At 37.9% G+C, this 21,029-nt stretch overlaps 2 protein-coding genes and 1 pseudogene across 4 annotated transcripts; 1 reads left to right on the forward strand and 2 right to left on the reverse strand.

Moving 5' to 3' along the window:
* Positions 1–274: 274 nt before the first annotated feature.
* LOC133716854 (WAT1-related protein At2g39510-like) lies at positions 275–3,485 on the reverse strand (annotated as a pseudogene).
* Positions 3,486–4,237: 752 nt separating this feature from the next.
* LOC133717632 (uncharacterized) lies at positions 4,238–8,247 on the reverse strand. 3 transcript variants are annotated; one of them, XM_062144342.1, is made up of 7 exons: positions 8,103–8,247; positions 7,705–7,874; positions 5,141–6,556; positions 4,968–5,036; positions 4,624–4,837; positions 4,393–4,492; positions 4,238–4,330 (listed from the first exon to the last, which is right to left on the reverse strand). In XM_062144342.1, exons 2-6 carry the CDS (start codon positions 7,705–7,707, stop codon positions 4,425–4,427), a joined length of 1,770 nt encoding a protein of 589 aa, XP_062000326.1. In that variant the 5' UTR covers positions 7,708–7,874; positions 8,103–8,247; the 3' UTR covers positions 4,238–4,330; positions 4,393–4,424. The 3 variants fall into 3 exon arrangements, with proteins under 3 accessions (XP_062000326.1, XP_062000327.1, XP_062000325.1); XM_062144343.1 differs by having other exon boundaries at positions 4,238–4,492; positions 4,624–4,822; XM_062144341.1 differs by having other exon boundaries at positions 4,238–4,492.
* Positions 8,248–17,758: 9,511 nt separating this feature from the next.
* Positions 17,759–18,573, forward strand: LOC133715906 (zinc finger protein ZAT12-like). The gene has a single exon (XM_062142596.1). It carries the CDS (start codon positions 17,858–17,860, stop codon positions 18,428–18,430), a length of 573 nt encoding a protein of 190 aa, XP_061998580.1. The 5' UTR covers positions 17,759–17,857; the 3' UTR covers positions 18,431–18,573.
* The last annotated feature ends 2,456 nt before the right edge of the window (positions 18,574–21,029 follow it).

Here is a 21,029-nt window from a genome sequence, read left to right on the forward strand (position 1 = left end):
CAGCATATTCATGAAGTGACAAGGAACAACTCGTAAGTAGGCCAGATTTCTTTAGGCACAATGACACAATCACATGCAAAATTCTCTAACAGCTAAAACAATCTAGTCCTAATTTTACTAAAAATAGTTAATACTTTAAGCTAGCTGATGAATATTTAATCAGAACAAAGGTGATCCTTTCACTTCAAAAGGAGGAAAAAGAAAAAAATACTAACAAACTGGTTTGCCAGAATTTTGGAGGATCAACCGTATGCTTGAAGTGACATAAAATCTCTTAACATTGTTGATCATCTATTAATCTTTGTGTTAGTGGTGCTACTTCATCGATCATGCTGCACTGTGATGGAGGAGAATGGTCCTTTGCTTTTCCCCAGAGAACGAGATACAGACCAATGATGATTACAGCTGCTCCGATAACACTACAAACAAGAGTGAAAAAGACAAGAGTGAAAGAGACTAGTCAATCAACTGTCATGCATATATAGGCATGGATTAATTGAATCAACCAGAGAGAAATCAATAGTGTGAGCCTACCTCCCAAGGTACAATTGTTCTGCTAAAACAAAGGAACCCAGGATTGCAACCATTACTGTGGCCAAGGCATTAAAAGCCGAGTAAAAAACAGTTTAAAACAGGTCCCTTTTCCTTCACTACCATTCCCATCACATAATAAGCAACACCAGATTGCATTGCCTGCAGTATGAAATATTAATACAAAGTTCATTAAACTGCATTGCAGTGTTAATTCCAATTATGCAAGTACTTGGGATGGCCAAGAGATCTAAGGCGCCAGACTCGTTTTGGGCCCTCTAGCAAGGGCGTCACCCTAAATCCAGTTATTATAGTACAAATGTTTACCGATTTAAACATACAGTTGAAACTTTTTGGATTACCTACCCCATAAAATGCTGCTACAAGTTTGATGTTGAATTGTATGGACCAGACTCCACTATGTCCCCTTTCAACTACAAAAGCCAGTATTGCTCCTTCCACCATACCCCAAAAGCATATCATTGCTGTGAGAGAGAGCTGACAAGGGTAGGATCTTAAGGTAATCGCCTGTGTAGACAAAATCCAAATTCACCATCATATATAATTATGTTTTACTTTTTTTCTTTTCTTGCTGTAATCAAATTCTATCATTAGAAGTTTAGGACCATTTCCGAATAAGTAGTATAAGTACAATGAACTGATTTTTTTTTTGACAACATACAATGAACTGATTTGAGAGACCACTACTTGCAAAATGACAAACCAAGAGGCATTTGTACCCATTGGGTATTACCCACCCAATAATAATTCACGGGTAATACCCATCAAATAATTAGCGGGTGTGGGTATTTTTACCCACCCATTTCTAAATGGGTAAAACCCATACCCACCCATTTACCCATTTTTAATATGGGCAGTTTTTTTTGTTTTGTTTTTTTTTTAAATACTTGCTACTTTTTTTTTATTTCCGTAAAATATTTTTTTAAATATTCGCCATAGAGACCTATGGGTACATGTCAATCAAATATTTATTTCCATAAAACAATTTTCACAACTTGGCGATTAAATGTAAAATAATAAAATTCGGATTGTAAATGAACCATCCTCACGGATCCTTTTGAATCGTCTTTTCACAATTATACGATGATCCAATGGTAAGATTCTCACGGATCGCCTTTTGGAATCGTCTTTTCACAATTATATGATGATCCAACGGTCAGATTTTCACGGATCGCTTTTTGGAATCATCTTTTCACAATTATACGATGATCCAACGGTCAGATTTTCACGAATCGCCTTTTGGAATCGTCTTTTCACAATTATACGATGATCCAACGGTCAGATTTTCACGGATCGCCTTTTGGAATCGTCTTTTCAAACTTATACGATGATCCAACTGTCAGATTTTCACGGATCGCTTTTTGGAATCGTCTTTTCACAATTATACGATGATCCAACGGTCAGATCCTCACGGATCGCCTTTTGGAATCGTCTTTTCACAATTATACGATGATCCAACGGTCAGATTCTCACTGGTCGCCTTTTGGAATCATCTTTTCACAATTATACAATGATCCAACGGTCAGATCCTCACGGATCGCCTTTTGGAATCGTTTTTTCACAATTATACGATGATCCAACTGTCAGATCCTCACGGATCGCCCTTAAGATCATCCTCTCAAAATTATATGAATATACAACGGTCGGATCCCCACGGATCGCCTTTTGAATCATCTTTTCACAATTTACTATGATCCAACGGTCAGATCCTCACGGATCGCCCTTAGGATCATCCTCTCAAAATTATACGATGATCCAACGGTCGGATCCTGATAGATCGCCTTTTGAACCAACTTTTCACAATTATACGATGATTCAACGGTCAGATTCTCATCCGAGACCACACAAAGTCATCGGAACACCCGTATAGGTTTTCTGTTTTTTTTTTTTTTTAGAATAAGAAAATTATAAAAATGCCCCATATGTTGGTTGAAAAATAATAGTTCTCAATTAAAAAAAAAAAAATTGGGTGTGGTCTACAATTTTATATGGGTATTTGGGTAAAATTTGGGTACCCACGGGTATACCCATACCCCACCCATTTTTATACGGGTATTTTGTAATTACCCATTCCCATACCCATAAACTATGGGTAATACCCATTAACAGATACCCAAAAGGAATAATTACCCGCGGGTACCCGTACCCATGGGTTTTAATGCCATCCCTAAAGACCAGCAGAAACAAGCTCCTGTGATAAATAGAGCTCCTTTCACGAGGTCTGACTGACCCGAGTAACATTGCGCAGATTGATGAGGATCAATTTGTTCTTCAATGGCCCATGGTAGACACAATGAAGGACCTCTAACTAGAGTCAAGACTATTGCTCCTCCAACTGTGATGATCGTCCCCATGACCTTTGCTATGCTGTGCAGTTTCTTAAGGCTAACCTTCTCAAACCTACAAGTCAATGCATTGTCAATGTACTGTGTCTGTAAATCAGTGTGTGACCAAGGACATGAATATGCATTATTATGAGTTATACCTAAAAATCCAGGCTAGACAAAATGCAAAAGCAGGCAGCATATTGCACATTGCAGAAGTGAACGTTGCACTCGAATTCTTCATTCCCATGTAGTAGAGGTTCTGGTCAAGCACAGGGCTGCAATGCATGAACAGATAATCAGAATACATCATAATAAGTTGGACAAATGAATTAGATTATCCTATTTGGATTCTTACTCGAAAAGGCTCAGCAACATTATCTTTGCAGTGATGGACCAAGTCATCGGAGGTCTTGAATTCCTCTCCAAAATGAATACAAATGGAGCTAGAACAATAGTGGCAATGGCCATTCGGTACACGATGAATGTGTAAGGACTCATTCCCTTCTTTAGAGCAAACACAGAGATTATCGAAAGCCCAGCATACCCGAGCTGCACCAAAATCACCGCTAACACAAGCTTTGTCTGGCGGATCAACCCCATAAACATTTTTACTGCTTCTATGTATTGTTGTCAAGCCCTTGCAGCCTTGGCCTAGCAAAAACTTGATTCATATAGAAGAGGGGGAAGGAGGATATTAGTATCTATTTTTAGAAACACAGCTGGAAATTATGAGGTTTAATTCGATTAAGAATGATCTCATAAGATATCGACGAAAGCGGTAATGAGACAATTAGGACAATTATTTATTTCCATGTTTTGTACATGGGGCTTTTGGGTTACATTTATCCACCAATTCAACTGCTTCAAAACCAAACTAGGAAGAGCTAGCGCAGAAAACGGTATGCAATAACGTCTCTTATAGCCATTTCCTGTCAAGATTATTCTGGAAGCTCAGAGTGCTTATTGTTGGGGGCCAATGGCCACAAATCATTTAATTCGCAATCGAATGGTACATATTAGTGATTCATATTGCAGCAAGCTAGTTCACATCTCCAATTTGTTAGCAATTCTGAATGATTAGGAACCACCAATACTGAATAAATCAGCATTAGATCCTCGCTAATCCTACTTCCCAAAAAAGAGAGAAAATTGAGTTGAACAACTGACACGGTAGTCTGCGTCCAATTTTAATTGCAACCAAAACATCCCACCAAAAGCCCCAATTCACCAATAATTCTCGACTTAGGCTTAGTCCAAAAAGATATGTATGAATAAGGTCATTAGCAAACCATTTTTGCTGATCTAGTCCAACTCCGAGCACAAAGTTAAGCTGGATGAATTCGATATTTTACAATGGATTACTAAACTGTCCAAATCCAAACTAGATTTAATTTAAAAACTGATAGCCAAATACCTGTAAACATCCAAAAGTTCAAAATCCAAATATACCCAAATTCCAGTCTATAATTTACTATAAGCACTGCTATCCATGGATCAAATCTCAAGCTACCCTAAAACATTAATAGGATCAGGAAGATTCTCATTTCAAGATGGTATAGCAACTTCATTTCCATAGATACGCTGAAGTTCACGGCTGGCGGCTTGGAATGATGCTGAGAAAGAAAGGCAACGAGGAAAATCCATGAGAAATTTTCACAGATCGGTAAAAGTACATGCTGGGGATACTATATTTCATGTTTATATTGAACAGGTCACTAAAAAATCATCTAAAATTCTGCATCACCTTTCCAGACGCGGAAGTTCTTCTGATTAATCTGAGACCCTGTCACATTTTGGATGGCATCAAAGAGCATGTCCTGAGGAGTGTTCTTCAGCTCTTGAACTACTGCATAGATGGTCTTTCCATTCTCAAAGTAGATGTGATTATTGGGATGTTTGGTCTTGGCACCAGCATGGCGCTCAAAGTCGTAAGCATTAAGAGGCTGAAAGATAGAATTCTATTCATGAGCTAGGTTATGCACCTCAGATTAAAATAATAATAATAATAATACTAATAATAATAATAAAACCTAAAAAAATGAATTATGTCTTTCTCGATCATAACAGAAAATAACAAGAGTTCACTACCTTTGAGTGATTGCAGTCAGCACAAGAGCATAGATACCCAGTCCCTTTGATAATTCCATCTAGGTTTTTCTGTGAAAAATATAACAAGTCAACACAAGGAAACTGAACAGTACAGAAAATTGCATCACCTAAACAAACAAAAAATCAGAGTATTCAAGGGTAAACAAGCTTACCTCCCGTGACCAGGAAGAATACTTCACAGGAATACCATCAAACATACCAGTTGACAACAAACTTTTGACATTCGAAGGAAAGTTGTTTGGAGGAGCTTTCTTAGTCTTTGGCTCTTTTACTCTGGGAATATTAACAGTTTTGGAGTCAACTTTCACAGTGTCATCTACATGTGCATCCATCTTCGTCTCAACAGGATGATCAGAACCTCTCACACCAGATTCTTCCGATGCGTGAGCTGGTGTGTTCTGATTACAAGTCAACAAACCACAGCTACTGATGATCCCACCAGAAGGGTTTGTCTCAGATTCATCATGGAAACCACCAAAAGATATGGTATTGCTCTCATTCTTATTGTAACTGTGACTCATAGGTAGATCTCTATCTGATTTATCATAAGGAGGACCCATTGGCAAAATATTCGAATCAGCCTTGTCATAGGTCAGACCGATTGATATAGTGCTATCAGCATGCTTATCATAGGTCGGAGCCACTGAGATCAAATTATCGTCTCCTCTACCATATACTGGACCCATAGAAATGAAATTCTCATTCACTTTGTTGTAGGAGTTACCTAATGATATGAAACTGCCATCTCCCTTTTCATATGACTGACCAATTGACATAAAACTTCCATTCTCCTTCTCAAAGGGCTGACCCATTGATAACATACGAGTGTCACCCTTGCTGTAATTATGAGCCATCGATATGAAAGTGTCATCTCCCTTGCCAAAAGTATGACCAACTGAGATGAAATTGTCATCTGCCTTATTAAAAGTAGTCGCTAATGAGATGGCATTCTCGTCAGCATTGTAAGGTGGACTTAATGAAATGATGTTTTCATCACTCTTGGTATAGGTAGTACACATTGAAATTGTATTATTGTCTCCCCTTCTGTAGGAGTGCCCCATAGATGCAGACACGGCATTATCAGAGTCCTTAACTTCATTAACTTTCACTTTTCTGATTCCACCAAAACTGAGACATGATGAAGGATCTTCGATGGTGTGGGACATTGACAAATCCACTGACTGATCATTGCCATATTGATTCTGAAACCCTTTTCTTCCAAAATTTATAGTTCCACTGCCAAGAGACTGAATGTTTCTATCAACTAAGTTAACTGTCCGTCCAGGCTCTTGTCCAAAAGGGCGGTCAGTGAACTGCCCTGGAACTGTCTGAAACCCAGAAGTGTTATCCCACGGGGCAACGGCCAAGTTTGGAGCTCTTGACGCTGGCCTGCCATCAACAGCCTCCATTGCTTGCTTCTTGTTGTTGAACAGATCTGGTCCATTGGCATCCATATACCATGGGTGACCACGCTTTGATTCTACCCTGGAAGAATTATCACAGCCCATCTCTCCATCATTTAGACAGCTAGCATCTCTTGGAATCCAAAAGCTTTTGGGTTGGAAAGACTGCCAAAGAAAACCACTTTTTAGAAGCTTCTTTTTTGCAATTGAATGGCAAATGCTAACATCAAGAAACAGCCTAGAAAGAGGAAATGAGATTCTAAACACAAGTATATTCAAGCTCAAAATCTATTTAGCAAGCACGATACTGAGCTCAAACTCTATTGCTCTTCTAACCAAGACCACGAAGTGAGAATTGGCTTGGGAAGTTGTGTAACAAACTCTCAGATTAAAAAGTTACATCACGCAAACAATTTTAGCCTTATTGTCTTTATGATACATTACAACTCCTACACTTTTAGGTCATAAATATACTTTTAGATGACGAATAATCATCTAATTCTTACAGGAAAGGACCTAATCTTCTCTTACTTTATTTTCTTTCCCTTTTTTCTTTTAGTTGCTTTTACTGAGTTTTAGTTATTTTTCCTAGAGACTTTGCAGTCTGCAGTATAGATTTAACAAGTTATTCCAGAATGTAAAGTTGCAACGATACTTCACTGGTCTGGAATACATTGCAGGTGTCTGATATTACTATCACTCCACATAGTTGATCACTAAAATATCAAATTTACAATATTTATAGCTGCTAGAGTAACTAAGCCTCTCCTTTACTTATACTGAGCAATTCTTTCAACTATAGCTCTCCAAAGATTTGACATAAGCTAATAACTAATAAGCCTTATGCCTTACAGCCAGATAGCAGACCATCAACATACTCGACAAAGAAACCATTGTTCATATACAATGCATGTTGTGCTCATTTTTAATATCTCAAACCAACTCACTGGAAATGACAGAACAATATCCGGGCTTTCCATTTGATATCAGTCAACACACCATCGTCTTTCATTTCATCTTAAAAGCAGTCATAATCTCAAACAACTAAAGCAAGATCAAATCTTCAATATCAAAAGTTCAATACTAATCTTCCACCAGATATGCACTCACAAAAAAAAACAGTAAGAAACAACACAGAGCAAAACAAGCAGTACCACTATTGATCAAAACCCAGATAGCTCTCCTCTCAGAACAACCAACATCAAATCAAACACCCAAAATCCACAACCTTTAGAAATCTCAATCCGGCAAGTACATGCAAAGCTTCACTACTTCCAATTTCCATATCAACCAGAGAGAATTCTAAAGCATACCATTTTCAGAAGAGGCTCGGTAGCCGCTCCGACACCGAAAATCTCAGCTTCCCCACACTCCAAACTCCAACTGGTACACTCTCTCCAATCCTACTGATACAAGAAGCCAAACTCACACCATGCAAAGCCCAAACTCCAGTCCCAAAGCCTCGGCTTAATCAATCAACACCCTGCAAAAGAAACCCTTATAGAAATTGAGATTCAATCGCAGATGAAACGCTGTGTAATGATAATAATAACTCAGAAACACACAGAGCTCAAAACGATGAGAAAACTCAAATCAATTTTCAACAACCAATAAATACACATACGAAGATATGAAAATGATAAACAGAGCATTGGGGAAAAACCCTTGAGAATTGAGGAGTTGAGAGAGTGTTCGATCGAGACGGAGTTACCTTCGCCGGAACGGTCATCGGTGGTGTTTTCCCGCGCCGGAACAATTTCTTTTATATTTTTTTTCAGGAGAGACAAGGACTCGTATGTTATGAGTGATGTGAGGAACTGAGAGCTTGGGTTTTGAGTGGAGCAATAGATTGCGGATGGACTTCCCCACCGTTACCATTTATGTCTGCTTCATCCTGACCGTCCACGTGGACATTTGGAGACACTTGGGCCCTTGAGGGGCCCCAGAGGGCATATGGCGGAGTTGGGTGGGGTTGGTGCCGGTTTTGAGAGTTGAGTTTTGCTCGGTGACAACTTCTAGCTTTTTCGTGCAGGGTAACTTTTAGCTTTTGCTCCCTAGTGATTTCGGTCAATAATATAGTGATAATATTAAGGGACCTAATCAATAATAAATACTTATCATTATCATGTGGATTATGATACACGTGGTGGTTTGAAATTATGTGATAATAATTTCTCTTTCGTGTAACGCACGTAACTAAGTAAATAACTAGGAAGTTCGTCCATATTTTTTCAAATCAATTCATTGTTTCTCGATTAAGTACCTTTACTAGAGACAGTCATTAATGATATTACAGCACTGTAGCTATTGATAATACCACTGATCATATATATACGTACTTTCACCATACAATTAGATATTTGGTTTGGCAAGTTGGGCGGTTTTATTTTTTTCGTGCAACTCATGAAACCTAAATAATAGATGGTTTTATATTTATTCAATTTTTTTCATTGTTTCTTGAATTTGCCCTATTCCTTATGTTACCTTTTCCTATTTGATTGAGATTTGTAGGCACAATTTGGATTATGAAATCGTGTTGTGGACATATATGATAGTTACTCTCGTATCATGAAAGTAAATAGATATTTTGTTTATACGATGTAAAAGCCACTAGAGGAAGGATGGGGGCTACCCCAACAACCTGGTGACTCATTATGCCAATCTTATTCCGTAAAATACCTCCATATATAGCTCAAAACATACACTTCTTTTTTAGTCCAATAAATATAGAGAGGAAGTGATCACTGAACCTATTTAAGGAAAATAAGTTTAGCTGAGTTGAAACGTTACTAATTATTTAATAAGGTTAGGGGTAAAAATTCATCCAAATACTTTGAATCTTTCTTCAATTACTTAGGACTTATTAAAAAAAATAAATTATAGTATGGTATGTTGGTAGAACATCAACATCAGAAAAATGCTTCCAATTCCATCTTTAGGATAGAAGTATTTATTAAAATTCAATTGGAATTTATTACAAATTGAAGTTCAGAAAAAAAAATGGTAAATGGATGGTGGATGGTGCCTGGATCGAGTCTTAGCATTCTGCAATCTGCACGGATCCACCTACACGGGCCTAGATCAGCCCACAGCGTTTGGGCCCAATAACAATGACGGTTTAATTAGCCTATATGTTCTTCCTCTTGTGTGGTACTGATGTTCCCGTTTGTATTTCATGTTTTCCACCTACTACTTTGGTTTACACATTCTAATCAGATCTCGAGTTACCCAAGTTTAAGTAACCAATTGATATGACATGGTAACATAAGTGCTTAAAAGTTTTTGTTTTGCATGTATTTTTTTTCTTGTATTTTATATATTCATCACTTAGGGTTTAGAGTTTAGCTCTCGAAATTTTAAATTCTTAACATTAGTTACACAGTGAGAAAAATTTCATACGTGTAGGATACAAATGACAAACAATTACATGGTGTATGCAATTTACATATACAATTTAGGAATCCGAAGTACATATTGCCTTGTTGACTCCCCTTAATTAAGATAGAAATCTATTATTGACTAATTAGAATTTTGCATCCATAAGCATAAACACCAAAACTATAGTATAAAGACCTTGCTATTGTCAGTTAGCAAGTAAAATCTCACCAACTTTCGAGTGAGTTCTCAAGTACTTCATCCGAAAATTTGGTTGCGCAGCTGCTATGTCTAAAGTTCTAAACAAGCAAGAAACCATTCATAGAGAAATTTATGTGATGTAAATCTATTGATGTGATATGTGCATGCAAGCTAGTCATATTAGGTCATGATCGATCAATAGTTTTGGATAAGTTAATTGGAAGATACTAAGAAATGAAAAATCAACTTGATTAGATGTAAGTTGACAAGCTACCAAGCCTGGCTTTATGCAGCACTTGTTTATACTTCTTGTTCAAAACGCGGACAATAGTATTTTCACAGCTCATTGTCAAAATCAGCAACACGTTCATGTTATTTCCATAGTCCATACTCGTTTAGTTTTACTGTGTTTAATGAATGACTGTCCAAAACAAACGATCAAGTTAATTAGTACTAATTAAACGATTTGCGCAGTAGAATTAGAGTTATGTTGAATGACTTAGTTTCGCAGAGCTAGTGCAAAGCTAGAGTTTATATTATGTATGTGTACATACGATGATAGAAAGTTCACTATATATATGGGATCCTTCATTATAATCAAGAGATTGAGTGATCAAAACTTATATACTTAATTATATGTGCATGTGTATTCTTTAGTTATTTTCCCCGTATATACACACATATACATATTTACATTGTGTGGGTTCATTATACGAATGATGAAAGGGTAGCTGATCAAATTTCTTACATAACACGTAATGTTCTTACAATTACTAAATTGGAACATGTTGTTAATATTAATATTCAAAGCATGTTGGAATAACATGGAGTGTACGGATCATCAATCTAGCTAGCTTATATATTATACACATATTGCCTAAATAATGTCTCTAACTTGCCAAAGTATTACTTGGAAAAAGCTTTATAACTACCTGAGTGTGATAGAGGTACTTTGATATATATGCAAGAAGAAGAATAAAGAAGCTAGATTGCAGAGCCCAGGCAATTGTATAGTTGACCAGGCACGAGCAGCTGGTTGTTTTATTTTCTAATTTCCATGACTAACAAATTATAAAATTATAAATAAAAAAAAGGGTTCTTGACCCAACTAATTTTTACCTCACCAACAGATTTGTATTCCCACTAATCCAATTTAGAGAGAAATGACAACTTTGTCCTTAACATATTTAAGAAACCGCAACCACTGCCACTCATCTCTCTCTCATCCCGATCTCACTCTCTCTCTCTCTCTCTCTCTCTCTCTCTCTCTCTCTCTCTCTCTCTCTCTCTCTCTCTCTCTCTCTCTCTCTCTCCTCCGCGTCATCTCTCTTCCTTCCGGCTACGAAACCAACCGCAATCCACTGCAATTTCCTTTTCTCCTTCCTCTCTAACTTCTTCCTCTTCCTCTGGTTCTCAAATGCGGCAAACCACCTGAGGACCCAATGCGGCAAGGACCTCAGCTCCGTTTTGCAGAACCACTAGCAGCCGTCGTTTAAGCCTCGGGCTCCGGCAACCTGTCATGGCTGTTTGGCTCCAATTTTGTTGCAGCTGGTCAACAGTCTCTTTTCTTGCGCGGGCGTGCCAGCACCGTCGGGTGCGGTCGGCGGGGGTGTCCCTTGACCTGACTTCTGTTGAGCGATTATAGACGAGGAGAGCACCAACCTCGTCGCGGGATTCTTTGTGCCTCGTGGCGAGGACTTTTGCTGAGCTTCTTGAAAATCACAATCGATACTCGATGTTGTAGATCGAGCAGAGCGAGAACCACTGGGAAGTGAGGAGAACTTGCTAAAGTGTGACTTTAGCTTGGCTGGGTTGCTAGGGCGTTACCCTTGCTTGGCTGGTTCTGTAACCGTTGTGGTTGCGGCACTACCGTCGGCTTCCGAGGAGACTAGGACCGAAGTACGTTGGCAGAGGGTTTGGTGGCACTGAAAGTCGGCTTCTGAGAAGACTAGGACTAGGAGTGTGATCACCGGTAAGAGAAAGAGAAGGAGAGGAGTTGCTCTTAGAGAGGTTGCTCTAGAGAGAACTTAGATCATCTTAGAGATGTTTTGATGTTGTGAATGTGTGTTTGAGAATGAGAGGAGAAGGTGTTTATATAGGGAAGAAAAAGATGAGTGGAAGAAAAATAATGAAAGTGGAGTATGGAAGTGATTTGTAAAATATGGAAAAGATAGAGAAATGATGAAATGAAAGCAAAGCATGAAGGTGCAGAAACATGGAAGTGATGATGATCTATTAAAGAGATTGTAGAAGAAAAATATATCCAAGGAAAAAGAGAAAAGCATCTAGCTTTCTTCATGTGGGTAGGAAACACGAACATGTGAATATTAAGCTGGTTTTAGGTCAGTTTCTGCCCCTTTATTCCTTCAATTATTTCTCCAACAAGACTTCAGAATGAGCCTTCGACTTATTCATAAAAAATGTTCCACTATGAGTGTAGATCATCCTGAAAAAGTTTCAGAGATTTATTCCATGCGGTTGGGCCGGAAATGCTGCTGGACCTCTTACAGGTCCAGTTTTCCAGTTTTGCTTCTGTAGAAAATTGGACTGATTGTTTGAAGGCCTTCCACTCAAAACTAGCTCTGTCACTCTTCATACGAAATTATCCTTGGGATGTCTAGTATTAATCTGGAAAGATTTAGCTCATTTAGATTTCATTTGGTTAGTCTGCCGCCCCTCCTTCCTTGTTTAGCTCGGTTTCTCCTAGCCGAAGTAGGAAAATGTGCTAAAGTTGACTTTTCATGCTTCCATGCTTCCATAGTAGGCTTTATTTAGCCTCTAAATATATATTTCTAGCTTGTCGACAATATATAGCTTGAGCCACTGACATTAGCTCAATTTCTCCAACACATGCCTTGTCAGGCCAAAATGTTCATTTTGGGTCCAAACAACGGCGACATCTGTGGTCGTGGCAGGGATCTAGCTTTGAATCACTGTCTGATCAAGCGCGATGTTGGCGGTGGTGGTCACCAGAAGCGTCGAGCTACTGCGGTGCTTGTGATGGTCACCGGAGTACGTCTGGGTCTCGGTCTCGGCGGTCACATTCGTCTCGGGACGGATACGTCATGAAGGAGGTGATCAAAGGTGATGGATCTCCTGCTCGATTCAACTCAGATCTTGACTTGGATGCCTAGAGCATTTTCTGGGTGCCCAAATCAATTTTTATATATTTTTTTTAGGGCAAAATTCTGTTTAGTCCCTGAACTATGCCTTCATTCTCGCTTCAGTCCATGCATTTCTATTTAATCCCAAAAGTCCCTGAACTCACAATTTCAATCTAACTGGTCCATTTTCTCCATTTCTTTCGGTTGCTTGATGATGTGCCAGTCATGTACTTGCCAGCTTAGCGCCACCTAAGACACATAATTTGTAAAGTTACAAGAATACCCCTGCTTCAGTTTCTTTGCACTTCAACACCACTCACAAATTTTGTGGTACCTGGAAACAAGATTGGGGATGAAGTCAACGAGGCACTCATAATCCTTGAAAGCGTTCTAGACGGAATCGATGTCTGCGTTGCCTGAAATCTCGGCCTTGACTCGGCACTCCCACCACGAAATCATATCCACTTCACAGCTCACCCTTCTCTCTTCTCCTCTTTCTCCTTCCTCCGCCTCTTCTGTGTTTCTGGGTTTCTTGCAGCGCCGTTCTTGTTGCCGTTGAAATGGTGTCACAGGCTCCATCTAGGTCCGTCAGCGGAGGAAGAGAAGACCATGCAGACATGAGGGTGTGGGCTTTTGAGGGCCCATTTGGGGGTGTAGAGAGGGGTGAGAGCTCTGTGGGTAGTAAAGTTTGAAGCTTTGCAGACGATCATGGAGGTTTTTGAGGTGAGAAATGCGGGTTGAAGTGTGGGAGTGAGAGGTTCGGAGTGGGTGTTGGTACGAAGTGGATGTAGAAATTTTCTCTGGGCACCCACGACCTCTACCTCCTTCACCGACCGGAATTCCCTCTTCGGGCGACGACACGGCGGCGCACCGGTGACATTCGACGCTTCTCCTCGTCGTGGTTTCTCCTGTGGTCACGGATAGTCCATGCATGGAGCGAGGAGAGAGAATCGAAGCCTGAAACGTTTTGGGTTTCTGGAGGATTTTCGCCTTTTCCGGTAACTCCGGCCATTACCGGTGACGATTGAGGTGAGAAATCCCTTCTCCTCTTTATTCTCTACATGCTAGTATAACTTGTTTTTGGATTCGATTGAGTTTTGACGATTTGTGGTTTTGGGTTATTTCAGGAATTGTTAGAACCACCGTCCATGGTGGCGGTTCTCCTGTTTCTAGGTTCAATTCCGACGTCTGGAGACACAAATTGATGTCTGCTAGAGCTTAATTTCTTAAGAAGGTTGAAATGGTGAGGTGGGTATATTCTGCCACCGCTAGTGGTGGCTGCCTTGTTTTTTTCCTCCTCTTAATTTGGCGTCATGAATTATAAGTGGATGTTGATTATGGTTAAATTTCCAGAAGTTGTGAATTGGGTGATATTGGATTTCGTCGAGTTCTTGGTGGAAGGGCTGAGAATCGAAATTGGAGTAGAGTGTTCTGGCTATACACTATCCCATCGAGACCGCACAAAAATTTCTCCCTCAGGGTACCTTCAATTTTGCTTTGCTATGTATGCTTTACTTTTGATTGTTTCGATTTCGTGTTCGTGATTTGCTGCAATCAATTATGGTGTTGCTGCTGAATATTTGAGGAAATTTTGGAAGAAACTGAAGCAGGGGTATTCTTGTAACTTTACAAATTATGTGTCTTAGGTGGCGCTGAGCTGGCAAGTAAATGACTGGCACATCATCAAGCAACTGGAAGAAATGGAGAAAATGGACCAGTTAGATTGAAATTGTGAGTTCAAGGACTTTTGGGATTAAATTAGAAAGGCATGGACTGAAACAAGAACGAATGCATAGTTCAGGGACTAAACAGAATTTTGCCTTTTTTTTATATATATATTTTTTTAAGTAATGGGGCAGAAGGAAAGAAAAAAAAAAGTTTTGAATGTCTATTAGGGGGCAATAAACGTCTATTGGAGGGTAACAGACGTTTTGAATTGATGTAATCTCCTCGTTTTTTTTTTTAATCAAAGTTTTATTTGTCTAATTTTAAGAAGATTAGTTCCTATTCCCTTGACCAAAAGTTCTATTAGGGGGCAATAGACGTCTATTGGGGGGCAGTAGACGTCTATTGGGAGCAATAAACCTTTCCAGCGACCTATGAGATCACCGACGACCTCTTTTGGGACCTCCGGCGAGGTTTTCAGAAAAGTCCAGTGGGCGGCGGCCGGTGACCGGAATCCGACGATCGATGACCAGATTCCGGCAGCCTGTGACGGGGCTCCAGTGAAGTCTCCTATATATGGTTTCTCTCTCTTCCATTTTCTTTCTCTCTAAGTAATAAAGGGGTGAGGGTAAAATAGTCTTAAAAAATAAAAAAATAAAAAAAAAACTTAATGGTGTATTAGGAAAGACTTCCTTAGAGTGTTTTGGGTAAGAGATAATTAAAAAAACTTAATGGGGTGAGTGGGAAAAAAATCTCTAGAAATGGAGTAAATTGACAAAAACCCTAAAAAAAAAAAAAAAGACTAACAAATTAAATAAGACTAGCTAGCTTGTTGAATTCTAAAAAACACTAATTTTCTCAATTTAGACTAGCTATTGCATGTGCTAATTAACAAGCTACTTTTATATCGATCATTTTCAAAGCTGGAAAAGTGTTTGCAAAGAAAAAGCCCCATTGTTGGACTTGGCGGAAAGATTAGCTCGTCATCGTTTTCATAGAAACAATGTACGTAGCAACCCCAACAACAACTCCATAGTTGATTTCTGGTCATTGAGACGACTATGAAGTAGCTAAAAAGAGATATATAGAACTTTGTAAGTAGCTGGGAATATATATACAACTTGGTCATCTTTGACTCGCAAAGTCAAGACTCATGGTTTTGGCTTTCTATTCACACATTTGAGTGGAAATGAAAGTAGCTAGCTAGATCGATCATCATCATCATCATCCTGATCCACGTCAGAATTAGATAGATAGATGCACGTTATAATTGGCATCGATATATATCGATCGAGACTTTGAGTTGCCCCCAGATTGCAAGGCACGTAAAAGAGAACACCCTTTACACACGATACGCCACGTACACCCTTTAATTCTTCACAAACCAAACTAGGGCAACTACTAGGGATCACATTCTGATTGAGTTTCCTTAGATACATCCATCCCTTTTAGAGAAGCATCGTATAATAGTCATCGCTTCAATAGGAGCTGTCCCCTAAAACTAGCCGATCTATTGGGAAAGTGGGCAACCAGAAAGGTGTGAGGACGCACACGTTTATAGACAGCGGATGATCAAGAAATGCATGATCATTGATAGTTGAAAATTCAGGGATTTTATCGATTTTATTTAACTTTTAGTTTGTTATTCTCTACTATAAAATTTAAATTTAATAGTGGGTTAGCCATGAATTTCTTATACATAAGGGAATCAGGAAATCACCATAGGAAATCAGGAAATCACCATTCACAGTTATGTCCGACATCTATCTATATATACTAGCATTTCTCTACACATGCTTTGCATGTGTAAGTATTTTTCTTTTCAGAAAAAAAGAAAAAAAATAATGGATGAAAATAGTTATTGCATAGAGAGGATAGAGGGAGAGAAAAGTGGAATTTGTGGGATTTATTTTGTTTATTTTTATTAATAAAAATATAATTTGCAATTGTCATAATGGCCCTTGTGATTTAATTAATTCTCAAAGTATTTTAATGTTTTAGGGTCATTTCGGTCAAAAATTTTGATTTTGGCTAACAAAACCTCTTCTCTTAATAATAGTATAGATAAACACAATAATTTTAATTTTAATTAAAATCGTCTCCAATGAATGTCATTAATAAACTCCAAAACTGATTGTGTTTTAAAGCATACGGTGTCAAATATGAATATGGTTCCAACTACTAAAATGACTTTAGCACGTACGTGCTTGCATACGTCACTTCTAGTGTTAAAATCTAAAAGGATGACCAACATTTCTTTTGTCACTCAAAAAAAAAAAAGACATACACACGCGTTTCCTCGGAAATTTTCTTCTTTCCACATCTATAATTGGGCATAAGAAACACACGTGATTCAAGCCATCATTTGTGCCATTCACATGCATAATAACTTTTTCGTTTTTCTTCATTCAAACCGTAGCATATCTAATTCATGTGAAACATTTCCAGCAAAGACAGGATACTATTCCAGGCCATATGCTAAGAATGGTTGGCAATTACCTCGATACTAGGGCACAGCTGACCCCTAGTCCTTTTGTTTGATCTTGATTAATCACTATAGATTTTTCTGCTGACTCATCCTTGAAGCTTCCTCTTTCATAATAGAACAGAGCCAAGATCAGGAGGGATAGAAATTCAGTTAGAAATTAAGTAAGAAAATGTGAGAGAATCTTCTAGAAGTTGAAGATTCCTGGAAAAAATGAAATTGACTCACTCTTTCTAGCTCACCACAGCAGACTTGTTCTGCTGTGTAAGCCAGGTGTCATGCTCACGCTGTTAGTTGTTAACTTGTTATATACCATTTTGTTGGCTTTTTCACACTAAACAAACAACTAGTTAAAGCTTATTTTTTATTTCCTAAAATTCCCTCTTACACTACTCTCTGTTTTCTTCTTATCCAATAAGAAACGAGGTCTTAATTGTCATTCTGATCAGATATGTCAACTATATCTCACTGACTGACGTACACACCAAGTTAAAGCACACCTTTATTCCCTATAAATACCAAACCCCCTAAACTCCAATGTTCCATTCCTTTGTTCATTTCATTACATAACCCAAAAGAGTAAACTACCCTCCTTCCTTAAAAGCACCCCTTTTGCCAAAAGTTCAGAACGTCACCATGAAGAGAAGCATCACAGAGCTCGATCACAGCGTAACCATGGCGAATTGCTTGATGCTGCTCTCTCGAGGCAACGACTACGACTCGTTGATCTCCACCTCATCATCTTCCTCCCCTAGCCGCGTCTTCGAGTGCAAGACTTGTAATCGTCAGTTCCCTTCGTTCCAGGCGCTTGGAGGACACAGAGCGAGTCACAAGAAGCCGAGGCTAGCCGGAGGAGACGGGTCGAGTTCCGACAGCCAGTCGTCTTCGCCGAGCAAACCCAAGACTCACGAGTGCAACATATGCGGGTTGGAGTTTGCTATAGGTCAGGCCTTGGGGGGTCACATGAGGAGGCACAGAGCAGCCGTGACTGATAATAACAATCATCACCAGAATAATAACGGAGTACAATCGAATTCTATGATGGGTTTGAATTCTAATCTGGGCCAAGTAGTTGTCCCGGTTTTGAAGAAGACGAATAGCAGCAGGAGAGTTTTGTGTTTGGATCTCAACTTGACGCCCTTTGAGAATGACATGGAGATTCTTGGAATAGGGAAAACAACTCCTCCTCTTGTTGAGTTTATTTTCTAGATAGGTCATAGAATTTGAATTCATTTTGTACTGTAAATCATCACATAGACTCATAGAGTTGCCCAGGGATACCGTATACGGTACGATCCATTTGTATTTGTTCATTATAATTTACATACAATAAGAGAGATTATTTTCATGCATAGACTTCTTTTTTTTTTCGGAGAATATCATGCATAGGCTTTTGTTTAGTTACATCTTTGCTTTCTTCAGTTAAATGGGTTTAACTTTATAGTATTAGTTTATATAATTGAAGAAGACAATTATTAAATTGATCTGAAGAATAACTAGTACTGATTATGAGATAAATAACTAGTTAAATAGCTAAAGATGGAGATAGTATTCAATGCACTTATGTGCAATTGTACCAATAGGAATAGACTACTGGATAACATCAAGTACATTTTTTAGTTATTAAAAAAATATTGCTTGTAAATATCAATAGCTCAAATCTGCTACAATTGCTGGTTCACTTATGCCAGCGCGGTGCTTAGAAGAATTTTCCTTAAAGACGGAGAAGAGAAGAAAGAAAAGAAAATAACTAGCATCACTCAATGCATGTATACATATAATATGGGTGACTTCTTTTTCGGAAAGGAATATGGGTGACTTCTATGCATTAGATAATTTAGAAAAATTGATTGATCATGTTATGGTTCCCGTGGTAATTAATGAAATCATAGGGCTGCCGGGATCTGTGGAAAAATAAAGATATTTTAGGGTTTGACTTTCTCAGTACTAGCTAGACCATAATGAGAACAAAATAAAAAACAAATGAAATATATTATTATTATTATCTTCTTCTTCTTCTTCTTTTTTTTTCTAGAATGCATATAACAAAATATATTATTATGTAGATCGAACTATATTCCTATCATAAATGGGTAATTAATCGTATAACGTCCACACACACCATATCAACTAAAAATGAAAAATGCTGGCTCATTCAAATAAATCTATCAATTAATTAATTTCCGTGTGTTGACATAATAATTTTAGGGAAATGAAAAGCAAACCCAAATACTACAAGATGTTGACTTCTAGGTTCGCCACTGGCCAAAGAGTTTCAAAATTTTATTTTTCAATGACAGTATTAACCATGTATCATAAACCCTTGAATTAGGACCAAGTGGTGACGGTGAGGGTGTGAATTAGGACGAAGTTAGGTTAGAGTCCGATTTTCTCCAATGTAACAAAAAAGAAGTAACAATGTATATTTTTTTTTGAGTTTAACTTGTTGTTAAAAATGAAAAACTCGCTGTATCTCTTTTGATGCCTCCATTACACGAACCAAATCAAGGGGTGTGTCGTAGCTTCCAACCTTTTTGTAGAAGCTAGTACGTAGTCCATCACTCTGTTTCGACTTTCAATAGATAGTTAGATCTTGGAATGTCCAAGTTGCAGCTCTCTAGAAGAGAACTTGTTAGAAGATTAAGCTGCAAAAGTCAATAACTCCTCGGTGCCGTTTCAAGACATATAATCGAAATCTTATCTTAGTAGCTATGGTTGCTTTCGATTGGGTTAGTCTTTATTTAGATAACTTCTTATTATCGTCTACACACGTCGTTTCAACATTACTTAATATGTTTGATGTAACTTAGGAACAAAAATGAAGAGATTGATGTTATGACGCGTATGTATCAGTTGGTTGGTTTACTTAGAAGATGGGTTTCCAAGAGTTGGTATTTGGAAATTTCATGAGTGGTTGTTGTTGAGTATTGAACCCGGTTTTACAATACATTCTAGTATTCCACGTTAATGATCATAACCGTGATTTTTCTTGAATGCTATCTTTTTTCTTAAAAACATATATCAAAAGTTGTTTGATCAATTATATATCTCTATTAATAAAGAAAACGCTCAGGCTTCACCAACATAAGAATTGTTCAAACTACCTTCCATAATAAAAAATTGTGGTAAAATAAAAAAGAAAAATACATAAATATAAAATATTCAATGTGATAAGAATACTTTCATGTTCTTTTTCCATTCATCAACAATACATTCATTGCACGGGTATGAGGCTAATCTATACTATTATTAAGAGAGCATGCTCTCCATAACTGAATTTTTTTTTTACCAATTCACCTCTTATATATTAAAAAACTTTGAATCAGAATAATCAATAGGGATAATAAAGTCAATTTATAAAATAAAAATAAAATAAATGTAATAGAATTGTGGAAATGTAGTGGTGGTTTATGTGAGAAAACTCTTACTATTTTTAACTACCTTCCTACACACTCTTGAAAAGGAAAAAAAAAAGGAACTCCATATAGACGGCGTGTGTAGGACCATGCTAGTATTAAGAGAAGATGTTTTGCTAGCTAAAATGAGTGTGAAATTACATATGAATCCTTATACTAATTAAAAATTAGATCTAATAATTAAGGGATAAGAAGGTAAATAACAAAATCAAAATTGAAATCAAAACTAAAAAAAGAAAAGAAAAGAAACAATATCACTTCTCTGCATGTAACCTCCCACTATGTGCATTTCACCCATGAAAGAGCGTACTTCTCATTATCTGTAGTAAATCCCATTTTTTTGATAAATTTTCCTACATCCGTTTAATTAATTAACCACACTCATTGAGTGT

Source organism: Rosa rugosa, chromosome 6 (assembly GCF_958449725.1).
Source record: "Rosa rugosa chromosome 6, drRosRugo1.1, whole genome shotgun sequence".
Lineage (NCBI taxonomy): Eukaryota > Viridiplantae > Streptophyta > Magnoliopsida > Rosales > Rosaceae > Rosa > Rosa rugosa.

Bases quoted from the DNA above. Each gene is read 5' to 3' on its own strand.
- LOC133717632 (XM_062144342.1), bottom strand. The intron at 5,037-5,140 runs GTAAGCTTGTTT...TATTTTTCACAG, and splicing joins ATTCTTCCTGGTCACGGGAG to AAAAACCTAGATGGAATTAT. The intron at 4,838-4,967 runs GTAGTGAACTCT...GCTCATGAATAG, and splicing joins CTGACTGCAATCACTCAAAG to AATTCTATCTTTCAGCCTCT.
- LOC133715906 (XM_062142596.1), top strand. From the start codon at position 17,858: ATGAAGAGAAGCATCACAGAGCTCGATCACAGCGTAACCATGGCGAAT.